This window comes from Cavia porcellus, unplaced genomic scaffold (genome assembly GCF_034190915.1).
Source record: "Cavia porcellus strain 051 isolate PalLab524CR breed Dunkin Hartley unplaced genomic scaffold, mCavPor4.1 scaffold_30, whole genome shotgun sequence".
Taxonomy (NCBI): Eukaryota; Metazoa; Chordata; class Mammalia; order Rodentia; family Caviidae; genus Cavia; species Cavia porcellus.
The window spans coordinates 22459454-22481253 of NW_026947513.1; the positions used below are offsets into that span (position 1 = coordinate 22459454).

General features: G+C 34.7%; 1 protein-coding gene across 4 annotated transcripts in view; it reads right to left on the reverse strand.

Annotated features, from left to right (window-relative positions):
- Atp8a1 (ATPase phospholipid transporting 8A1) overlaps positions 1-21800 on the reverse strand; it is a 215491-nt gene that overhangs the window by 112318 nt on the left and 81373 nt on the right. For 3 of the 4 annotated variants that reach the window (XM_063240470.1, XM_063240471.1, XM_063240473.1), the window contains 6 exons: positions 19613-19690; positions 18460-18548; positions 15210-15254; positions 4657-4729; positions 2415-2520; positions 1065-1147 (listed from right to left, as the gene is read on the reverse strand). In XM_063240470.1, coding sequence (XP_063096540.1) covers positions 1065-1147; positions 2415-2520; positions 4657-4729; positions 15210-15254; positions 18460-18548; positions 19613-19690 — 474 coding nt within the window. The remainder of the gene's footprint in view (positions 1-1064; positions 1148-2414; positions 2521-4656; positions 4730-15209; positions 15255-18459; positions 18549-19612; positions 19691-21800) is intronic. The other variant, XM_063240472.1, reaches the window with a different exon arrangement.

A 21800-nucleotide genomic window follows, 5' to 3' on the forward strand; every position in this document is an offset into this window, starting at 1 on the left:
ATTCCCATCACTCTACAAATTCCCTGTGCTGGTTTCCAATCAGTCTCCTCCCTGCCTTGAGGCAGCCACTGTCCAGAATTCTATCACAGCGAGCCCCTTCTAGCTGATTTCAAGCTGAATATAAATGAAACTAGAAAAGATGCACATCTTTGTGTCTAGATTTTTATTTCTGGTTTCATATGTTTTTGAGAATCATCTATTCTGTTGATGAATCAAGAGCTCATTCCTTGTTGTCTAGATATCCCCACTGTAAGAGTTCATAATCTGTTTATTTTCCTACTGATGAACATTTGGTTTGTTTCTGGTCTTCAGCCACTATGAATAAAGCTGCTATGAACTTCCACTGCAAGTACTGGTGGACAGAAAATTTCATTATTCCCATGTAACTGACTATATTTGCTGAATCAGGTATACACTGATCTTTATTAGAGAACTTTTAAAAGCTTTCCCAGAAGCACTGTATCATTTTACAAATCTACTAGCAATATCAGTTCCAATATTTTAATTATAGTCGTTAACATTTGGTGTGGTTAATATTTAAAACTTTTAGCATTCTTGCTGCATGTTCAGTGGAATGTCATTTTTTAGTTTTGTATTTTTTAGAGGACTAACAATATTTTTTGGTGCTTATTGGCCATTCAGATGCCGTCTTTTGTGACATATACGATGAAGCTAGCCCATTTAAAAACTTGGTCCTGAATATTTAATTCATCAAAAATTGTAATAATTATAATAATTATTGGAAATATGGAAATAATTAGTGGAAATATGGAAAAGAGTAAGCAAAAGAAAATTGATTTAATAAAAATAAATCATTTAGCAGACTAGAATAGAAAGTCTGTAGATATTTACAATATTGCAAAGCCTAAATATAATATTAAACTTTATTATCAATCACACATTTCTGAAAGAATGACATGTATAAATGCTTAAAGAAATAGACACAAAAAGCACAGAAAGTGATCGCTTTTGGAGTGGTAAATTCTACTCTTTCGTTCTGACATTATCTTTGAATTTAAGCATATATCTTACATGGGTTAAAAAGAAGCTGATAAGTAACTTACTGAATCTATAATGACTGAGTCAGGTGTTCGCCCCGTGAAAACAAAATTCAGCTGCTTGGCTGCTCGGACCAGTGCTCCCTCATCTGTTTCAAATGAAGAGGTAAACGCAAATATGATGGAAAAGGTTATCTCAAATGCAAGACAAATACAGGCAGATAAAATAATTTTGTTTAATTAAAATTCTTCTTATTTTGGCATCTGTTATTGAAATCCATTTTTTCTTTACAGTTACATGACAATGACAGAGGAATGAAGAGAATGTAAGTACATGAGACACACCTGGATCTCCGTACCATGCCCAGTAATATATGCACTCTTATGAGAATAATTTAAATGTAATCCTTCGTCCAGCATATTTGGTAGAAAACCTTTCTTGAAATGAATGGCACAAAAGTGTCAAGTTTTATCCTTTTTCATTCTAATATGTTGACTAAAGAAAAACTAATACTATTTGAGGATTCAATTTAAACTGATTAAAGGTAATTGATACTTTATTATCTATTAACTACTTCTATCACTATATTAGAAAATATTTTCATTACTGAGACAGGGTGTAGGATTAAAAATACTCATATAGGTTCTATTCTAACCAAATGAGATTTTTCCCTTTTTAGGAGTTTGGTGCCTTTTACAAATCAAGGCACTGGTTTAGGATACAGTTTAAAAATACCAACAGTTTTCCAAAATATGGTCTTTTCCCCTAAATTTTATAATTATCAGATTGATTTACCTCATTTTATAATGAAAATGTCTAAATATTCAATACTGGTAACTATGCTAACACTTTATAGAAACCTTTTAAATGTATAAAACTTTCCATATCCAGCTCCCTATCATTTATAGGAGAAGAGAACAAACTTTGTGTTCTGTAGCCATATACATAGTATTAAGTAAGCTGATCTACTTATGTGCAAAAATAATATATGACTAATTGTTTATTCTATTTTTTCACAAAGGAGTTCGGGGATTTAGCTCAGCTGCATAAGCGCTTGCCTGGCAAGTTCGAAATCCTGAGTTCGATCGCCAGTACCCCCCCTCCATAAAGATTTATATTTTCACAAAGGGAAAATTATTATATATGTATACAAACTATTTTTATTCATGTGTGAATTTTGTTCATTCAAATTTCCATGTGATACATATTGTATACCCAAAATGACATGTACAGAATCACATGACATACATTGTTAATCCTGAAAGCCAAGGTTCCTCTAATTAGTAAGTGAAAATGTTTATTTAAAAACCATCATTTGTTTATATCATATTCAAATTCAATTTAATTTTATCTACACAGACCAAAGTTTCGGAACATTCCCATATAAAAATGCTTCATAATGGTTTCATTTTTACCTGGAGACGCAGCTTGATAAATGATTTTCTCCCCTTCTCGCTCTGGTACTGCTGTGTGGCAGACTGCCATCATGGTGAGAAATTCACAAATGATAGGTGCGGTTGGCTGCGAGAAATAAAAACACAACTCAGCCTTTTCCATTTAAGCATTTCAACACTCATGACAGTAATATGACCTCACATCTGTCTATGAAGAGACAACTGTCAACCATTGGGACTACGAGATTTTGACCAATGAAGAAGCCGATGTACTTTCTTTAAAACTCCATTCATTCTTGTACTCCTACATTCACTTTCTAAACATTTATAAGGTCAAATAGGAATAGGAATAGCAATAGGTATGACAAAAACAGATGAGTTCTTTCCTTGGAGCACAGGAGAGAAATTCTAAAATGTTCATTTATCTAGCTGTAATTCCTTATCAGATTTAGATTTTGGGCATTTAATCTTGCAGTGGGTTGGGGTGATGAGGACAGGGGATTTCTCTGTCATGTCTTACTCTCCCTCTCTTCAAATACAATAAACTTTCTCCAATTCAAGTCTTACTAAACAAAAAAACCCCAAAAACTGAGTTACTCCTGGGTATTCCTGTGCGGCCTAGGAAGACTGAAAAGGAGACCCATCCTTTTGCAAGGAATGAAGCGTTTACCAGAGACAGACAGATGTATCAAGTTACACATCTTCCTGCCTATTTTCTGATGAAGGAACGTGTCATTCAAATTCATAAAAGAAAAACATATTTCTCTGTTTTGGGGTAAAAAATAAGAAGCAAAAAACAAAGTGAAGAGATTAGAAAGTTAAATCAGAACACTGTTTGAAAAACACTATATTTAGTCTAAAAAAAGCAGAGAAAACCAAGGTGGTCCCTGGCATGTGAAGCTCAGACTTGTGGAGAGATTGAATAAAACACACAAGTATTATTTAGAGTGTGCCAAGAACTCTAAAGAGGCTGTACAAATATGAAAGGAAACTGGGGAAAGCCAGTGATTATTCTTAAGATAAAGAGATTTCTATTAAGATAAAGGGTTAGCTTCATGAAGAAGTGAGAGAAATGATTTCTACCAGGCAGGAGTGGCACATATCTGAAAAGGCACACAGATGAAAAATGGAAGTGTGAGAAAATTGAAGGACATTGTGGTCTCAGGAGAAAGAAAGAAAATGTAGCTTAAAGAGAGACTGGTGCCTCAGTAACTCTGCATGGAGGGCCAGAGTGGTTTGGAATAGGAAGGGCACAGGACTTGATTTCCATTGCATCATTCCATCCATCATGCGCAAGAGGAACTGGAGAGGAATGAAATGGAAACGAGGACCCTGGTAATGGTGGTAACCTGGACAGCGGTGAACTGAAGCAAATCTTTAGTGTATATTCTAGAAGTTCACACTGATAAGGGCTTGAAATCTCATAGGAGATCTGACATAGATTGAGAAGAAGATACAAAAGGCAAGTCTTTTTTTTTAGTACCAGGGATCAAACTGATGACCACGGGCTTGCCAGGCAGGCACTTATGCGAACTAAATCCCCAACCCCTAAAAGGGAAGTCTTAAAGAGTAACACTGCCGGGGTCCTACCCAAAGACAGCCGTGTTAAATCCACCTCTGCTAGAGACGAAGTATTTTTGGGTAGTGAGTGTAAGTTCAGTTTTTGACATATTGAGCTTGAGCAACTGTGAGAAAACACTTAAATTCCAAGAGACTTGTGATTTAATCTGCTGGAATCAAAACAAGTATCAGTAACTTCATAACTCCCTAAGTTCAAACTGAGTGGAAGATGTCAAGTTCCTATTGTGGATTTGGTATTGAGCAAGTAACTCTACTTTCTTAATATTATGATTACTGAGCAAGTAACTCTACTTTTTTAATATTTTGAATTTTTTCAAGGCTCTAAGTATTAATTAAATTACTATAAAATATTGTTTACTACACAAAAATACATTTTTGGGGTTTTTTTGAAAACACATTTTTAGATTAATAGTAAACTGTTTCATATAAAGAGTTCTACAATTATATAAAATGAAACATTTAAAATGATAGAGTAATAAATACTAACATCAAAACTAAACTTCCAACTACTATGAATTCATTTTTGCCATGTAAAAGGGATTTAGAAGAGCTTCTGATAATTATTGAAAATGATCATGAAGTAAAAGAATATATATACATACACATAGACACAAAAATACATAAGATAGTTGAGAAATTAATTTTCACTCATTAAGAAAAGATAATGGTTTACATCACTTACATGATTATTTTGGAGATTTTCCAGCAATGATGGGTCATTAAATGTTTTTTCATCTCCAAACTGTGAGTTCTGCCTAAAAGGAGAAAAAATGAAGCAACCGGCTCATTCACAAAGCTCATCGATCTATTTGCAACTCACTTTTAAAATAAATCATTATGCCTGTAAATTGTTTATGAATTAAATACAGTATGGCCTAAATTTCTAAATAAGATGCTAAGTTTTCATGATTTTATCATAAAACACATTGACATATTCTAAAGTGTAACAGGCATTTGCAGTGTAATGAAAATATTTTAATTTTACAGCTCATTTCCTTAGGGCCAAATTATATAGTTTCATAACATTTAAAAATTAAGTTTTTAAGGGTCTAGGTATTAATGAAGTTATTATAAAATATTCTTTTATTTTACCTATATAAGGAATGTTTACTGTTTTTGCAGTGATATCACTCCATCATTATCATGTGAAATATAAGAATACAATAAACTATACGCCAACCAATATCTATCACTAACAAATATCTGAGCTAATATTTATAAATCTATTACATCTGTTCATCATAAAAGTGTATAGAACTTTTTTTGTGGCTATCTTTGGATCAGCAAATGTATTATGCACTCCGGATGAAACAAACAGTTTATAAACCAGCTATCATTAACTCCTGGCCATGCAATTTAAGAGACTGAAAAGAAAAAACAAAGAACACTGAGAATGTCAAAACAAGAAGAGTATATTGTGAAACATAGAGTGAAGATACATATGAATTTGTGCACATGAAAAGAAAGTTTCAGAATTTACCATGGAAAAAACAATGCATCCTGTAATAAAGAATTACAACCCAGAAAGCTTTTAATCACAATTTTTACAGGGTGCAAAAGTATATGAGTACCAATGTACTGAATATCAAGATTTTCACATTTTATAGTCAGTAGTTTAAAAAGAAGGGGAAGTCACTGAAGAAAACTGAATTCAAAATAATATATATAATATCTTACATGGAATACTCCAACTAAGAAGTTATAATTTTTAGAATAAAATAAACGTGTATTTACATGTAGTAATTTAGTCTACTATTTATCAGGATTATAATAACCTTTAATAGCATGTTGTAGTTTAGAATTCTCAACATTTCTCTAGAATGCAAAATGAACAATTAATATTAATATTGCTATGATTACTTTAGTTTCAAAGATGAAGGGAAAAAAATCCAAGAGCTTTTAAGTGATTTATTAATGGGCAGATAGAAAAACTGGCATATATTTTCCTTACAAATGCTGTGATTTATTAAAAATTTATTAGTTGGGGCTTTATAAGTTTTTCTTCTTATTAAAATGTATTTGTTAAACTGAATGTTACAGTAAACTCCTGCAAACCCAGCACTTTGAGAGACCTGGATAAGAGGATCAAAAGTTCATGCTCAGCCTGAGTGACTTATCAAGATCCTTTCTCAAACTTAAAAATAAAAAAAAAAGATGAGGATATAGACCAGTGCGAAGGCCCTCAGTTCAATTCCCAATACTGTCCAATGCCGAGTATTCTTTAATGTTTCATAGTTTATTACTTTCCAACTTTGTTAGAGAAACTGAAATGTCATCTTCTGTGAGGAAGAAGAATTCTGAAGAATTCCAGGCTAAAGGCTTTCATAAATCTGAAGATGTATCTTATTAATGTCACCAATTTTTTTTCATTTCATAAATCTCAGTTGTCATAATTGGTATAATTTTCAAATGTACTTATAATCAGGTAACTTAAGATGTGCAATTGAAATATTTACACAGACATATCCCACTCTGTTTCCCAGTGAAGGTTTCACCGTGGATAATATTAAATAGTAATTCTTTTCCCTGAAGAAAGTGGCCTCCTTTCTAATACTGTAAAAAACCATGACCAATTCTTTCTATAAGGTGGCATGGAGATTACCACTGTGATCCAAAACCTTACAAGCCACTCACTTTTAGTAAAAAAAAAAAAAAAAAAAAAAAAAAAAAATAGTAAAATTAGGAAGCTCATGCCACTGAGCTAAATTTCTAGCCCTACAAAAACTATTTTAAAAAGTAATAATAATAGTTTAGACTATCGGTTAATAAAACTATGAATTTGCAAAAGGCTTTCAAAGATGAAGGCAGCATCAACATTTTGTTAGTTTTTTTTTTTTTCCTAGAAAATGTCAAGTGGCACTTTGTTCATAAGGAGACAGGAACATTATGGTGTTTTGCAACGATCAATAAGGCAGGGAAAGTTAATAGTTCAGGCGAGAAGGAGAATGAACATATAGCTAATGAAGTCATATAATTCGCAGCTTCTTGCAGTCTGATTTAAAAGCTACGGTACACTGTAAATAATTATTTCCTGTTTATATAAAAATGATGAATCCCTATAGCAATAAAAAGAGAAAATTTAGAAAGTATATGTCCTAATCAGTATTATCTATGTTCATATACAATCGGCACAGACCATGAATTTTTTAAAATTTAGAATTCATATAATATGAGGTCAGTAAAAAGAAAAAAAAAATTGAAGAGCATACCTTTCGCCTTAAACCAAAATCAACTCCAGAGGGATCTATTATTTTACAAAAATACTCATTTTGGGGAAAAAAAATCTCAGGAATGAGACAAACCCAGGTTTCACACATAATTTAGAAAAAACTATTGATAAATCCAACTGCATACCAGTAAATACTCTGCATAACAGAAACTACTGCAGGCAATGGAAAGGGAAAGTAAAAGTTAATAAGCTGGGGAAAAATTTCCCACTTAGTAAAAACAGATCAACAATACACTGGAAGAATGGCAAAAGGTCAGAAACATGTAACACATAGAGGACATGGAAATGGTTTTAAATATCCATCAAATGGGACCTCGTAATCAGACAAATGAAATTTATCAATTTGGCAAGAATAAAGTTTGACAATCTGTGCTACTGTAATTATAAAAAATCAGTAAAATTTATATTATTTGTAACAAAGAGGCACATACAATATCTATCAAGAGCAATGGTAAAATTCAAATTAAAATATTTTGATCCAGCAATTCTAATTTGGGGGGGTAACTGTATTAGCAATTTGCCTAGTGTAAAATACTGTCAGTACAAATTTATTTCTTACAACACATTTTTAACAGCAAAAAGTGAGAAAATAACCAAAAAACCTATCATGGATGTTGCTTTAAAAATTTGTGAAACATACGAAAGTCTCAATGACCTATGACAAATGAAGAGCTGGTACAAAACAATGCAATGCTTCACTTTGTTTCAAATTATGAGAGAAAAATTAAATCTGTAGAATAGATCTGAATATTATACCTGAAATTGGCCACACTGAGTTTCTTTAGAAGTAGAAATGGAAGAGTGTTAGGAAAAGATTTTTTTCCCTTTAAATCCTTTGAACTTGTAACATTAATATGGTATGGACTTAAATTTAAAAACTTAATTTAAACTGAAATTTAAAAACCAGAAGTTACCTGAAACATACACACACCTTACATATAAACTAAATGTATACATAATATACTTATACACATGAACACATACATGAAGATAAAGGTTTGTTTTATAACACTAACCATTTTAATAAATACAAAGGGTAGGGAGAGGAGCACACTACTCTCTGGGCTTGTACGTTCACACTTTAACAAGCAAGCAGAATTTTGACAAGCTTCAAAATCTTTAACATTCCAAACATCCTGAGCAGAGAAAATTGCTTAACCACGACGTGCCTTCCCCCAACATTATAAGGATAATATATAACTTTCATCTATGTCTGAATACAATCACATTCAAAACAACAGAATTCTCTAGACAACTTCAAAGCTAGAAGAACTTAAGTTTTCATATGTACCTTGTTTTAAATATGCTTAGATGTAACACAGTCAAGAATAAGGAGCCCATAAGGCCGTTTTTCACTGCGAAATACAGTAGACACACACGTAATTACAACCTGACAGAGGCAAAGGTTCCAGGAAGCGTTTTTCTTGGTTTAATGTAGTAATTGAGTATGGGCATGAAAGACACTCTGTTGTGAGCACCAGTTCACATCTATGGGACATGTGCATCTGCTTTTGCATATGGCCTCCTACAGGGCTACTGCTGAGGTGCACCCTGCCCTGGTCAGGCATGCACATGGACAGGTGTGTGCCCTGTCCCCACCTAGCCTGCAAGATCTCCTCAGTTCACTCTCCAAATTTAAGTCCAGCGTCGTCAAATTTTTCTACGAAGTTGTGCTTTTGGGCCACTTATGCCACATGCACACTGAAAAGGATGAAAGACATCCCTCTGGGAAGCCAGAGGCCGACTAGTCACTCTGGGACCCTTTTGTCACCCCAATGCCTGCTGCATCCAGGGTGGTCTTATCCTGTCTATAGCCTGCTGCTGAGACCACATATGCTCTCATCACGGATACCTACAGTGGTAACTTTTCTTGTGTTTCTGGAAGGATCTGCAGGACAGTGAGTGGCTTCACGACTGCAGTGAACCATGACTCTGATATTTGGGCAGCTTTTGGGTGAGTACTTGCAGTTGTTGGCAAACTTCATGAGGAATGCTACAAGTGCAAGCGTGTGACCTGGGTCCACAGAGCAAAAGCCCTGTCCTTCTTCATCCTAAGCAGCAAGTGTGTGTGTGTATAAAGAGAGAGCTGGAGATAGAACCAAAGCCTCAGATAAACTCCCCCCTCGGCACAATCCCAGCCCAGAAGCAGTTCTCAGTGGGAACCCTTGTACTCTGTCCCTGCACCCATTCACACTGTTGCTCCCACTTTGGCAAGCCACTCACGCTGCTGTCAGTCCCAGCTTTTTAATCCTCCAGTTTCCTATTGGCATTCCTCACGCGAAGAGTAGGGCAGACTTCTTTCTTCTGCCATGAGGAAGTCTCACAAAGGGCAGGCAAAGTCCATAAAGTCCTCTCGAGCTGCCTGCTTCCAGGCAGCGGGCCCTCTGCTCTGGACTTTGGCTCTTGAAGAGCATATTTTATCTTATTCACTTCCTTTTCCAGGTGTGATAGGTTAATCTGAGTACAGAACTGCATGGTTCTACAGCAGACCTGCTGAATTCCTTATCCAGCTGCTTCACACAAAAGAAACCAACAGAAACAATTGAGCAGAAAGCTCTCCAGCAACTAGGCAGTGAGAACAGGTCCAGGCAACACTTTCAGGCATGAACCCTGCCATTCATGTCATTCCTCAGCTCTGGATAGGGTACTGGCTGTGCTCACACTCCAACATCTTCAAAGATGCGTAATCACCACCTGGTGGTGATTATGACAGAGGCAGAAACCTATCTCTGTAAGCACTCACCATTTTACCTTAATAATTTATTTTATTAATTTAATGTCATTTTGATTTTTGAATAAAGGCACGTATTTTTTTTTTCCTCTAAATTTTCTGTTTCTTTGAATCTATTTTGGAGGCCGGGCAAACACAAGCCTCTGACATGCTCCATGATATGCTTCACAATGGACTCAGTGTACGCTGTAAACCAGCACCTACCTGGTAGTTACTGTCCCCTGCAGCAGGCAGAGTGGGACACTGGCTTCCTGAATGAGCTCACAGCATTCCACTGATGGCCTCCTAGCTGGTGTTGAGACTCTTTGATGGCCTGAGGGAGAGCTGTCCAGAGAAACCTCTCCAAGATGATAAGCACCTTGAAGAGTAGCTTGTCTCTTCCCTAGTCAGCACTGTCTAGGACCCGGGGCTGTGTGCCCACTTCCCTAACCTGGAGGACCCACTCTTTGCCGTGGGGATCTCTGCCAGACTCAAAGTATGGGGAGCTCACATAACAGAGGTTTTATTTATTTATTTATACACAATTATATATTATACATATTAAATATATAAATTTATATATTCTTTAAAGAGAAAAATAATAAAAACAGTGATAGAGAATTACATAACAAGATAGTAGAAAATTAATAATGGTTAATGTATCAAGTACAATACTGCTTTACCAAGGATCTGCATGCCCTGCTTCTCAAAGCTACTACTGCTTCCAAATCAAAATTCCATGTTGGAAAATTTAATTTTTAGGGGTGACTTTGTTATTAAGAGACAAGTCCAAGAATATGCATAAATGGTTAAATTTAATAATATTTTTGTTACAGGCTGGTTTTAACCAAAGAAGCCCAGTTTTCTGCGTCACTCAAAACATTTCTGAAGGTATGTAATTACAAAAGAGGAGTTCCAAATATATTCTGTGAAAGGCTGCATCACTGGGATAATAAATTACCTGCCAAGTAGACTTCTTTGAAGACTAACACTAATTTAGATGTGTAAGATCTCATTATTACATGGTCACAACTGCAAGAATGTTTTAGCAAGCCAAGCTTTTGCAGGAGAATAAATTCATATCATTTATTTTAACATGATTATAGATTGGAATGAAATGAGGAAATAAGAGACTAGGAAATAGAAAACAGTACTATCCACTGAATATTGTAATATTAAAAACCACAATGAAATGACAACACACAGAACATTTTAATTACCCTGGAGAATTAGTCTCATTATCATTTGCTTAACAAACCATCAAAAAGAATAATACAAATAGCTAAGAAAAACTGAAATAATATCATTTGAGATTTACTTCAAAATAATAGTGGGAGGAAAGGACAGATGGACTGAAATCAGCCCTGAGCACATACTGTTGAAGCAAGCAATGTGCACTATTTTTGTAGGGGGGGTTGTTTCTTTATGTTAAAATTAGTCACAAAAGCAAAAAAAAATGCTTATGGAAATATATTGTCTTAGTGAATAAACATTTTAATGGCTACACAGATACTAGAAAAAAAGATCTTTCTATTTAATCCCCAAAGTCTTGATACCATCAATATAGAGATGGTAGTGTTGTCAAGGACAGGAATTAATCTGTGTGGTTATGTATTATGCCAAGGTTGTTGGTAGCAATAAGAAAACTGTTCTACTTTTGGAATAAGTAGCTACTGGTTGGGAAACAATTTTATCTATGTAAACTACATCCATATTGTTAGTGGTTTAGGTATACAATGCACCCGCCCCCCGCCAAGTCTCATGTATTCAGAGCTGGGACTTTCAGAAGGTAACTGCATCACGAGAATGCCACACTCATTAGTGGTTTACTCCACTGATGAACTCCTAGTGAAATGTGCAGTTACCAGGTGGGTTAGAGGACTGCCTATGGAGGGTATCTCTTACTCTGACTCTCTCTCTTAGGCTGTGCTTCCTACTGGCCATGGATTGAGAAGCTAGCTTTCCTCTATCCCTTGCACTCTACCGTTTCTGCCTCAAAGCCAGCTAATCATGAACTGAAATCTCTGAAACCATGAACCAAAATAAACCCCCCTTCCTTAAGTTGTAGGTTCCAGGTATTTTGTCCCAGTGATGGAAAGGTTGACTGTATAAATATATATTTAGGTGAATAGGGCAATAGTCATTATTTTAGTATTTTTATTGTCAATAGAACGTGTTTAGAAGGGTTTGCCTTCAAATTTGTAGTACATATGTTTCAACTTTAAATTTTGTGGTGAATACCCATGCAAGTAGGATAGTAAACTATAAACAACTCAGCAGTTTTACATATGGGTTTCAGTGAACTTCAAATTGAAAGGTGAAACTGGCTGAACAGTGAGCTTGGAGTGCACTTTCAGAGTTGTGATTTACAGCCATCTATACACTCTGCACTTGAGGACCAGCAGCATGAAAAACAGACAGATGCCTGGAGCACAAATTTCAACCAAGATCACATCTGACCTTGATTTCCTTGGGAACACAAAACCATTTGGATGAGGTTGGGCAAATACTAGATTTATGAATATACAAAGTTGTGCATGAAGTTTAATGCGTGCACTTTCCTTCAGTTAGTCAAATTTACCTGGCTTGCTTGCTCATGCTTAACTACACAAAAATTTACTGAAATAAACTCAAAATTGAAAAATATTCAATGAAATAGAGGGGAAAAACAAATTACTTTCAATTTGCAAGGATATGTATCACTGTAAAAGCAGATATTCTTTAAAGTCCATAAGATAAAATGTAATCAGCTATGCCAGGTTTAACTGTGGTTCCTGTGTTGGCCAGCTGTACTCTTTCAGATAAATTCCCTACCAGCTTCTCTGCCTATATATATATTTTTTTTTCAAAATCGTGTTGTAGTCAGGAGTTTTCAAGGAAAATAACTACATACAGGACACATAATTTATAGTTTTATTTTATGACAGTCACTCAGAGTCAAATACAAGAAGTGCAGGAAATCTGTTCACACACTAAAGACCTAGAGAATCTAGCCAAGGGCCTGGATCCCTTAGCCATGTTCTGCATGAGTTCAGCTGGAGGTCTAGGGGCTATGACAATGCCCCTCACAAGTCCAATTAGAGGCCCAGAGCCCATGACAATGACTCAGACAAGTCTATTTTATGGATCTGTGTTGGGAAGGCCCAAAGATCAGCAGTGGAAGCTACAAAGTCTATGCCAGTAGGATGAAGGATCTGTGTTAGTAGGTTGAGGGTTCTGCACTAGAACCAAAAGGTGACACTCAAGTAAAGGAGCAGTGCTCCCCGAAAAAGTATCACATCAATCCTCAGTGACAATCAGGTCCTAAGCTCCTCCAATGATAACAGCCAAGTACATATATTAGGAAGCCAGCATGACTAGCTCCTGGAGCACACACCTTCTCCTCCTGAGCCAGGAAGCATCACTCAAAGTAAAGATCAGAGCTCCCTCAAAGTGAACCACAGCCATTCTCAGCAACAAAGTCCTGGAGTTTCTCCAATGATAACAGCCAAGTTCATATCAGGAAAGCCAGCATGGCAAGCTCCTCCAGAATCAACAACTCCAAACAACTTAGGAAAACCCACAATGCTACTGTTCCCCTCTAGGTCTTTTTATGCTGGCAGCTGTCCTCAGGTGGACCATTTACACTCAGCAGCACGCTGATTCAGTTCAGGTGGTGTTTAAGTTGACCACCAGTTTTTAATTCACAACAAATGGTCATGTCAAAAATGTCAGGATGGGGGCTGGGGATTTAGCTCAGCGGCATAAGCGCCTGCCTTGCAAGCAGGCTGTCATGAGTTCGATCCCTGGTACCGATAAAAAGGAAAAAGACAAAAAAAAAAAAAATGTCAGGATGGTTAAGTGAGGGCCAGCAGAATTAATATTCAGCGTGGGCCAACCAAGTCCAAAAACCCCTCAAAGCATTTTAGATACAGAACTCGTTTAATATTTTCAACTTTTCAAGGATATCACGAGTACTATTAGCCATATTTTGTAGGTAATGAGGCAGAGGTAAGGGCACCAGCTGATCAGGATCCAAACTTGGGTGGTCAGATTTGAGGCCACATCCATAACCATTTCACATTACTCAGGATAGAGAAGCTCAAGACACATTTGTTCTTTCATCTTTGCAAGTCCAAAGGCAAGTAATTTATTGATAGAGAATCCAAGTGTATAAAAATAAAACTTTATTATAAATATAGCAAAAGCCTTTGTTAATGTTGTATTTAAAAATACTTAAAAAGATAAATTTGAATGTAATATTAAACTTGAAATGTCCACCAATCGTGGACATTTTTGACATATTTAAAAAATGCTAAAAATTTAGTGTGTAGATGTCAAAATGTATGACACTCTAAGTATAAGTACATGATGACTCATTAATTGTCACATGAATCAAATAGCTCTGTTATTAAGTCTTCTATGTGTACTGAATGTTTTTTATCAAATCCTCACTTTACTGAAATAAGTCCCAGATTGAAAACTATTAAATGTAGTCAAACTTCAATGAATAATGGTAACACGGTTTAATCATAAAATACGTATATCATCTAACAATAAAAACATAACTTAAAGCTTCAATATTTGATAGTTACCATCATTAAAGGAACCCATTTTATCAAATTTTACTTGCTACCAAATGAATTACAGAAATACAAAATAAACTCATATTACCCTGTCAAAAGGTAAATAGATAAGAGTTTCAAAATAAAACACATAACAAAAAGCAAACCTAAAGGAGTAAAATTAAGCCTATAAAATGCCATGTTTAATCAATCTATATTTAATTACACTGCAGTTTACTGCAGTGATGGGTAAAATAGTAACTGAACACTTGTGCAAAATACTTCATTAAAAATATTTTTTTAATCCCTTAACAGATTTATTAAAGAAGAATATAAAAAGAAATATCCACTGTTTGGGTTGTTCCAGCAGCATCTTTTTGCGGAGTGTACACAAAGCGGCAGAAGGGGTCGCTGCTGAGCTGAAAATAACATGCCAGCTTTAGGAATCCTAGCTGACATCTTAGTTCACAGCCCAGCGACTGCAACATTGAAGCTGATCATTTACAGTCCTTATTATAGATAAATAATATAAAACTCTAACCCTTAAACTAAATGTTTATAAAATGTTTATAAAGGTTACTTAATAGAAAACCAGACATTCAATTGATGTCAAAAAGTATCTACTTTTACAGCTTTGTTGTCCAAACTGGTGAGCAATGCTGTTTTCGTAAGTAGTGAAATGTGTTTAACAAAACGATGAGACATGAACCTTTTAAAGAAACCAATGAGACAGAAAGGCTCACACAGCTTACCATTCATCAGGAGAGCACCCATAATCCTCAGGTTCGGGGACATGGCTTCAGAAAGCGAGAGGAGGGACAGAAAGAAAGGAAAAATAATCACAGAAAGGCTGAGAACATAAAACCATGAACAAGGGAAGCACTGAAAGATGACTCTCTAAAGAGTTAAGGAAATGAACTTTTAGTTGAATCTAAAAGAATGGCAGTTAGTATAGTAAGTAGAACATGATGATTCATGGTAATTAAGCAGGTTTGCAAAGGCGTCCTGTAACCAGAGAGCCAATTTGCCACGAAAAGTTTATTGAATTTATGTGTAGAATTCAAGCTTCAGCAAGAACTATTTAAACTTAGTAATTTAAATACAAGTTAAAATCAATGGAAAAGTAATCATTTATATCATCATAAAGTCACACGTTATATAATCAGAGTACAGTGTTTTAATGAAACAAGCTTCGTAACGCCGAGGAACAAACTATCACAATGATAAAATCTGCCAAATACCATACAGTTTAGAAAAAAACTTTGGTCACCGTGAGATGAATCACATTTTCAAAGAGAAACATAAAAAAAAAATGTTTACTTAAAACTATAACTGACTCAAACTTTTTTTATCTCAAACAAATATATGTTCAGCAATATTTTAATTTTTTATCCATTAGCTCCTTAAACATGGGTACAGGTGTGTTTCGTTTCAACCAGCCAATCATACATTCAGTCCCAAGAGGTTCAAAATATAAGAGTAGCTTTTATTATTTTCCTTTCCTTCAACGATATATTTTTATTTGATGCTTTTCCCTTAAATTGAAATTGGTAGACAGTTAAATTTAAACATGTGACTTCAGTATAAATGTAGCCATTATTTTTTTGACAGACATACAATAAACTCTGTTGAAAACACATACGATTCTCCCACTGCTTAAATGTCTAAGCTACTCTTTTCATCAAGCTGACCACGAAAGGGACATTCCAAGGCATCACCTCCAGTGCAGTATCTACCTTCCCAATTACAAGGGAAATGGTTCCTTAAACTCCCTGGTCTCACTTCAACTGAAGGGCTTCTATATATGCTTATGAGTGCTGGCTCACTCAGCCCAAAAAAGGAGTTGGCTTGCCATGAATCTCTGCAGCAAGTGGCTATAGATGGTGTTGAAGACAATCACTTCTGATCAACTTGACTACTCAGTATTTCCTCCACCCTACCTTTCACCTCGTAGACTGGCTAGACTAAATATGTGGCCAGCCAGGCACCTGGGTTTTGCCAAAGTCTTCACATGTCAATAACTGCACAATTTCTATAACCCAAATGTCTACCTGGATGGGTGGAGTAGATGATGTTTAATAAAAACTTAAAAAGGATTAAGGATACAAAAAGAAAATGTATCACTAATACATGGTTATTTGAAGTAGTGTAACAACTGGCTTTACTCAACATGGCTTCTGGTATTCTTGAAAGCATGATACAACATCCAAAGAAGAAATATTTGTTTATACAGTTAAACTTTGCAAACGAGGCAACTTTTGTTATTTTATTTCTAAATATTCAGAAGTTCCTATTTGAGAAAGGATTTTAGAGGTCTGATCTCCAACCTCATTAAATTTTAAACTCAAGAATATTTGAAAAGAAATTGTAAACTCTAGGGTCACATGATGAATCTGAGACAAAGCCAGAAGTCAAGCCTTAGAATTATTGCTCATTATTAAGAAATGTCACTTTCCCAAGAGGAAACCTGTTTCACTGGCACTACAATCTCTATGAGGACATTATTTTACTCAAATCTACCCTCTCCTCTGGCAGTGGTTAATGATGGCACCATCAATAGACACACAAATATTCTAGGAGTGTTTATGGACCTGTTCCGAGAACAACATAAACCTGGTAAAATATAGAAGAGAGACTAAATCTTGCTTTAGCTTTCCGTTTGGGGCAGCTGCCTAATCAATAATCACTAATTTAATTGTTTACGTAACTGGATATTGCACAAAGTAAAAAAGGGTATCAATTATTAAATAGCTCATAGTAGAAATAATATCTGTGAATGAATTTGTGTGAAACCAACATTGGCAGAGATCTAACAGCACATGTACAATATGAGAAAATGTAGACTTGCAATAGGCCCTTCCTTCTCTGGGATAATATGGGATAATACGTTCTACCAACGTATAAATATAATATGCCAAAAGTGTGGCAACACTCCTGCTCCAAAGCCACTGGAGAAGGGAAGGAGGTGAACTTCTTTTAAGTTCTTCATATAAGATGAAAGATTCAAGTACAGCATCCAGACCTACAAACAGTATCTATGCTTCTTAACAGTTCATCTTTACAGTGTCAAAAGGCTATTCAATCATCTTTTTTTAACATCATTTATATACATAATTTGAACTTTTTTAGTCACACTTTCTCCTGCCCCAAAAAAGGTATAACTGCTTCCAGCTATTTCTCTTTGTACATGTATAGGAATAATCATGCATCTTTCAAATTTTTCATGAAATGATCACATATTATATAAGTTTAACCAAACTCGAAAATTGGTGTAATGTTTTTTTTCAAAATCTAACATTCTTTTTACTTAACTTACTGTGATAGGTGAAGTATATATGGGAAGAGTAGGCTAGCCAGAAAACCCAAAAGCAACTGCCAACTTTTGCATAATTAGAGGTCTCATTTGTAAATAAAACATTTGATGATAGGCCAAAGTCAGTCAATCAGAAGAACGTTTTTCAATCATGTCTTTTTTGGGAAATGTAGACTTTAACCTTCTCACATTGCCCTATTGAATATTTAAAGTGAAGAGTTTTGAACATCTTAGGCAAACATACCTGGAAATAAATTAAATGGATGCACAACAAGCACATTCTAAAGGACATTAACAGCCTCATAAAAGCTTTCGTTAATATTTATTATTCTCTGCATTTAAGAGTTTCGCATCCTTCCTACTATCAGAATTTTAGGCTGTTCTATGACTGCAAAGAAGAGAGTTGCTAACAAAACAATCATTCAAAATAATGGTCAGAGAAATGACAATAGTATTTTAACCTGAAACTTAGCCAAGGCCTGACTACATCTGCTTACCATATCCAGCTATACACTTAATTTCAAAGCAGCACAGAGAGAAATGTCCCTTCTTACTAGGGCCAGACAGAGACCTTCGACAGCTCTACCACCTCTTACCATTCCTGATGAAAGCACCACCACACTGCAAAGCAGAACACAGTGTATCCTGAGAGAAAAGAGCTACTTGAGATATAAAGGAAGAAAACTCACCCATAAGTAACTCCTGCTATGGTGCACTTCTTAAACTGCATTACATTGCAAGTTAGAGTGCCAGTTTTGTCAGAAAATATGTATTTAACCTAAAAAGATAAACATTTCTTAATGTTGTAAAAATTTTTAATGGAAGGAGAAAACCTTAATTTATAATTTTTATAAACTTTGTTACATTGTAAGCATACAATAAACTCTATTTTCTGCACATTCAAGGAAGATATTTAGCTTTCAAAAATATTTGTAAAATAAGCTATTTCACGTATAAGTACGAAAGATTATCAAGATATTAAAACTAGCCATAGAGAAATATGCCTAGTCTGATTTGAATTCCACTCCAAAGTGTCACTACTGTTTCTTAATATTTAGAAAGCATGAGGATATTTATCAGCATTTCTCAATATAATACGCGATTGCAGAATTGGTAATAGCTTATACAATTAACTTGATACATCCAAATTCGTAAGAAAAAGGATGTTCTGTCCTAAATATTAAAGAAGAGTTAGAAAATGGCAAAAGCGCAAGCATTCAGCCTTCATATATAAAAGGTTTATAAACATATAAACATACCTACATAGTCACGTGCTCCATTAGAATACTTTAATCAGTGAGAGACTGCATATATGATGGTGGCCCACAAGAATGTATTACCTAGTGATGCTATAGTTGTCAACTTGTATAAATACATTCTGTGATGTTCTCACAAAGCCAAAATCACCCACCTAACCATGTATTTCTCCAAACATATCCCCATTGTTAAGTGGATGCATGACTACACATGTGAATGTAACGTGAAATGCAAAAGAAATTCTCATTTAACTAAATTCATACAACTTGAACTTTTTCTTCCTTCCTGGCTGAAATCTACGATAATTCTATTACTATGTTTATAACTCAAAAAGAGTCAATATTTTGAGTGCCATGCCTAGGCTTGAATGGGACTTTACCTTAGAAGTAAAATCTATCTTAAGTAGCATTTGAAAACTTTATTTACTAAAATTGAAAATTACTAGTCATGTACCAACAAATGGTCTTATGCCTACTATTCAAATAATGGAAAATTAGGAGCTGTTACTTCATCTGAAGTTGCCACTTAAGACAGGAATTATACCAAATCTGACTCCTGATTCAGTATCTATCAGTAAGAGTTCACCTGACCAAGTTCCTCATTCAGATTCGATGTCCGGGCCATTGCAGCAGTGTCTGTGGGTTCATAGTGCATGTCAAGATCCTTTAAAAGACAAAAAATAAAATAAATTATTGGAGATAATGGGTAATAACAGGTAAAATTTTAAATGAAAACCATTAGTGTCTTTACTCTTTAATAAGTTACTGAATGGTAAATATATGTAAACACTAGTTTCTTGCTACCTCCATACCATTTCATTTCTTGGAAAAGTACTCAGTGTAGAATATATTACAGTTAGACTAGAACAGCATGGCAGTTAATAATTCTGAAATCAGGCAATCTAGGTTTACTATCATTCTACCATTCAATAAAGGTAATGATTAAAGTAGTAATCTTTACTGGGAGAATTAAGATAATAGCATGTTTCTTTGCGTATCTGACACAAAGCAAGTGCTTATGATCAGCTAGAAAACAGCGACTAAATGTTGTTCAAGTCATTAGGTCTTTAAGCCACTGGAAAAATTATCCAAGAGATTCTATCTGATTCTTACTTTCTATGGAATCAAGATTCTATCTATTCTACTTTCTGGGCCGAATTTCATGTACTACATTACTTGAAGGCAAAATAAATGCACTCACAAAACTAAACAAAAAATGTATATTTTTGTATTTAATTGTACTTGCTTTGCACCCAGTGATCATGAGTTTTGACTATATCATCCAGCAAATTAATATTTTTTCTAATAGAATACTCTATCTTGTCAATAATTCATGGCTAGTTTCTCATTTTCACATGTCAGATGCAAAGGCTAAAGTCAAAATGCAAACTGTCACCTCTCCTATCTGCATAGCTGTCCATCTGCTAGGGAAGTTACAAAAATTTCTGTATATTAAGAAGTTGGTTGAAAAGCATGAGTCCCCTCAGTTTACCCGACTTTAAAATTAAGGGAATATTTGAAGCAAATATTATTTTCAAAACTCCGAACCAAAAATAAAATAATGGATTGAGTAGTTACTTTACCTACATAGTGAGCTTATTTTTTTTTGCGAATGAGAACCCTTCAGTAAGTTTTAATTATATTCACACATAGTACACTATTTTTCAGCAACATACTCCCTGCCTGAAGACAGAGATGCCTGTAGGTTACTTCAGATTTTGCATTACAGCTTTTATGCCAAAGAATGAAGAAACTGATACTTCAGGGAAATCAGTTACCAGAAAAAGATAAATGGCAATTGCAAAAGTTTTATTTTACAATCCTAATTTTGTTCCTACTGGAAAAACTTTTCAAAAATGTATGGAGAAACATTTTTAAAAAATCACCAAAATTTCTCAAGAGAAAAATTAAGCTAACTTCTGTCTTACAGATTTACTTAATTTACATAAATTCATTAATTTTAACCTCAATAAAAACAAAACTGTAAAAAATAAATAAATAAAAAAACTGTAAGAATAACATGTTTTATTTAAAAATTATGAAATAAGCTGGGCATTGTGGTACACACTTGTAATTCTAGCACTTTGGGAATCTGAAGCAAGAGGGTAAGTTCAAGCTCAGCCTGGGCAATTTTATAACTTAAAATTTGTCTCAAAATAAAAAAAGTGGGGAGGACTGGGCGGTGGGGAGGCTCTGCGTTCCATTCCCAGTATCACACGCATAAGAATGAAACAGGCATTCAATACATTTTGCCAATATTAAAAAATTTGAGAAAATAGAGGAAAACTCAACCACAGCTAAAATCATTTACAATAGGGAAAAAAACAACTGCAATGGTGAAATAATATTGTTTTCCTTTTTTTATTTTGAAGAGAATAAAAAAGACAAAACAATAAAAATAATATAGCATTGCAAAACAGGCTGGTAGGAAATTGACAATTGTCATTACATTGCCTATTGTTATCTTTGAAATAGTTGCTCAGTTTATCAGATACAGGCATGCAAAATTGATCAGATACTGTAAGCTCTGTTCTTTTCCAAGGAGTAGTAGAATTAGTGGCACAATTATCTTAGCTATTTTGTGTATTCTGTGTATTCTTGCCCCTTCCTTCTTTTCTCTTTTTCCCCATTCCCATTATTCTTTCCCTTTGAGCAATTTCTTTCCCTTTCATAGTATTTACTGTACCCTTTGGATGGTATTTACACTAGGGATCATTTCTTACACTAGGGAGACAATAGGGCGTTTGCACATGTGGGTCGGATTTATTTTACTT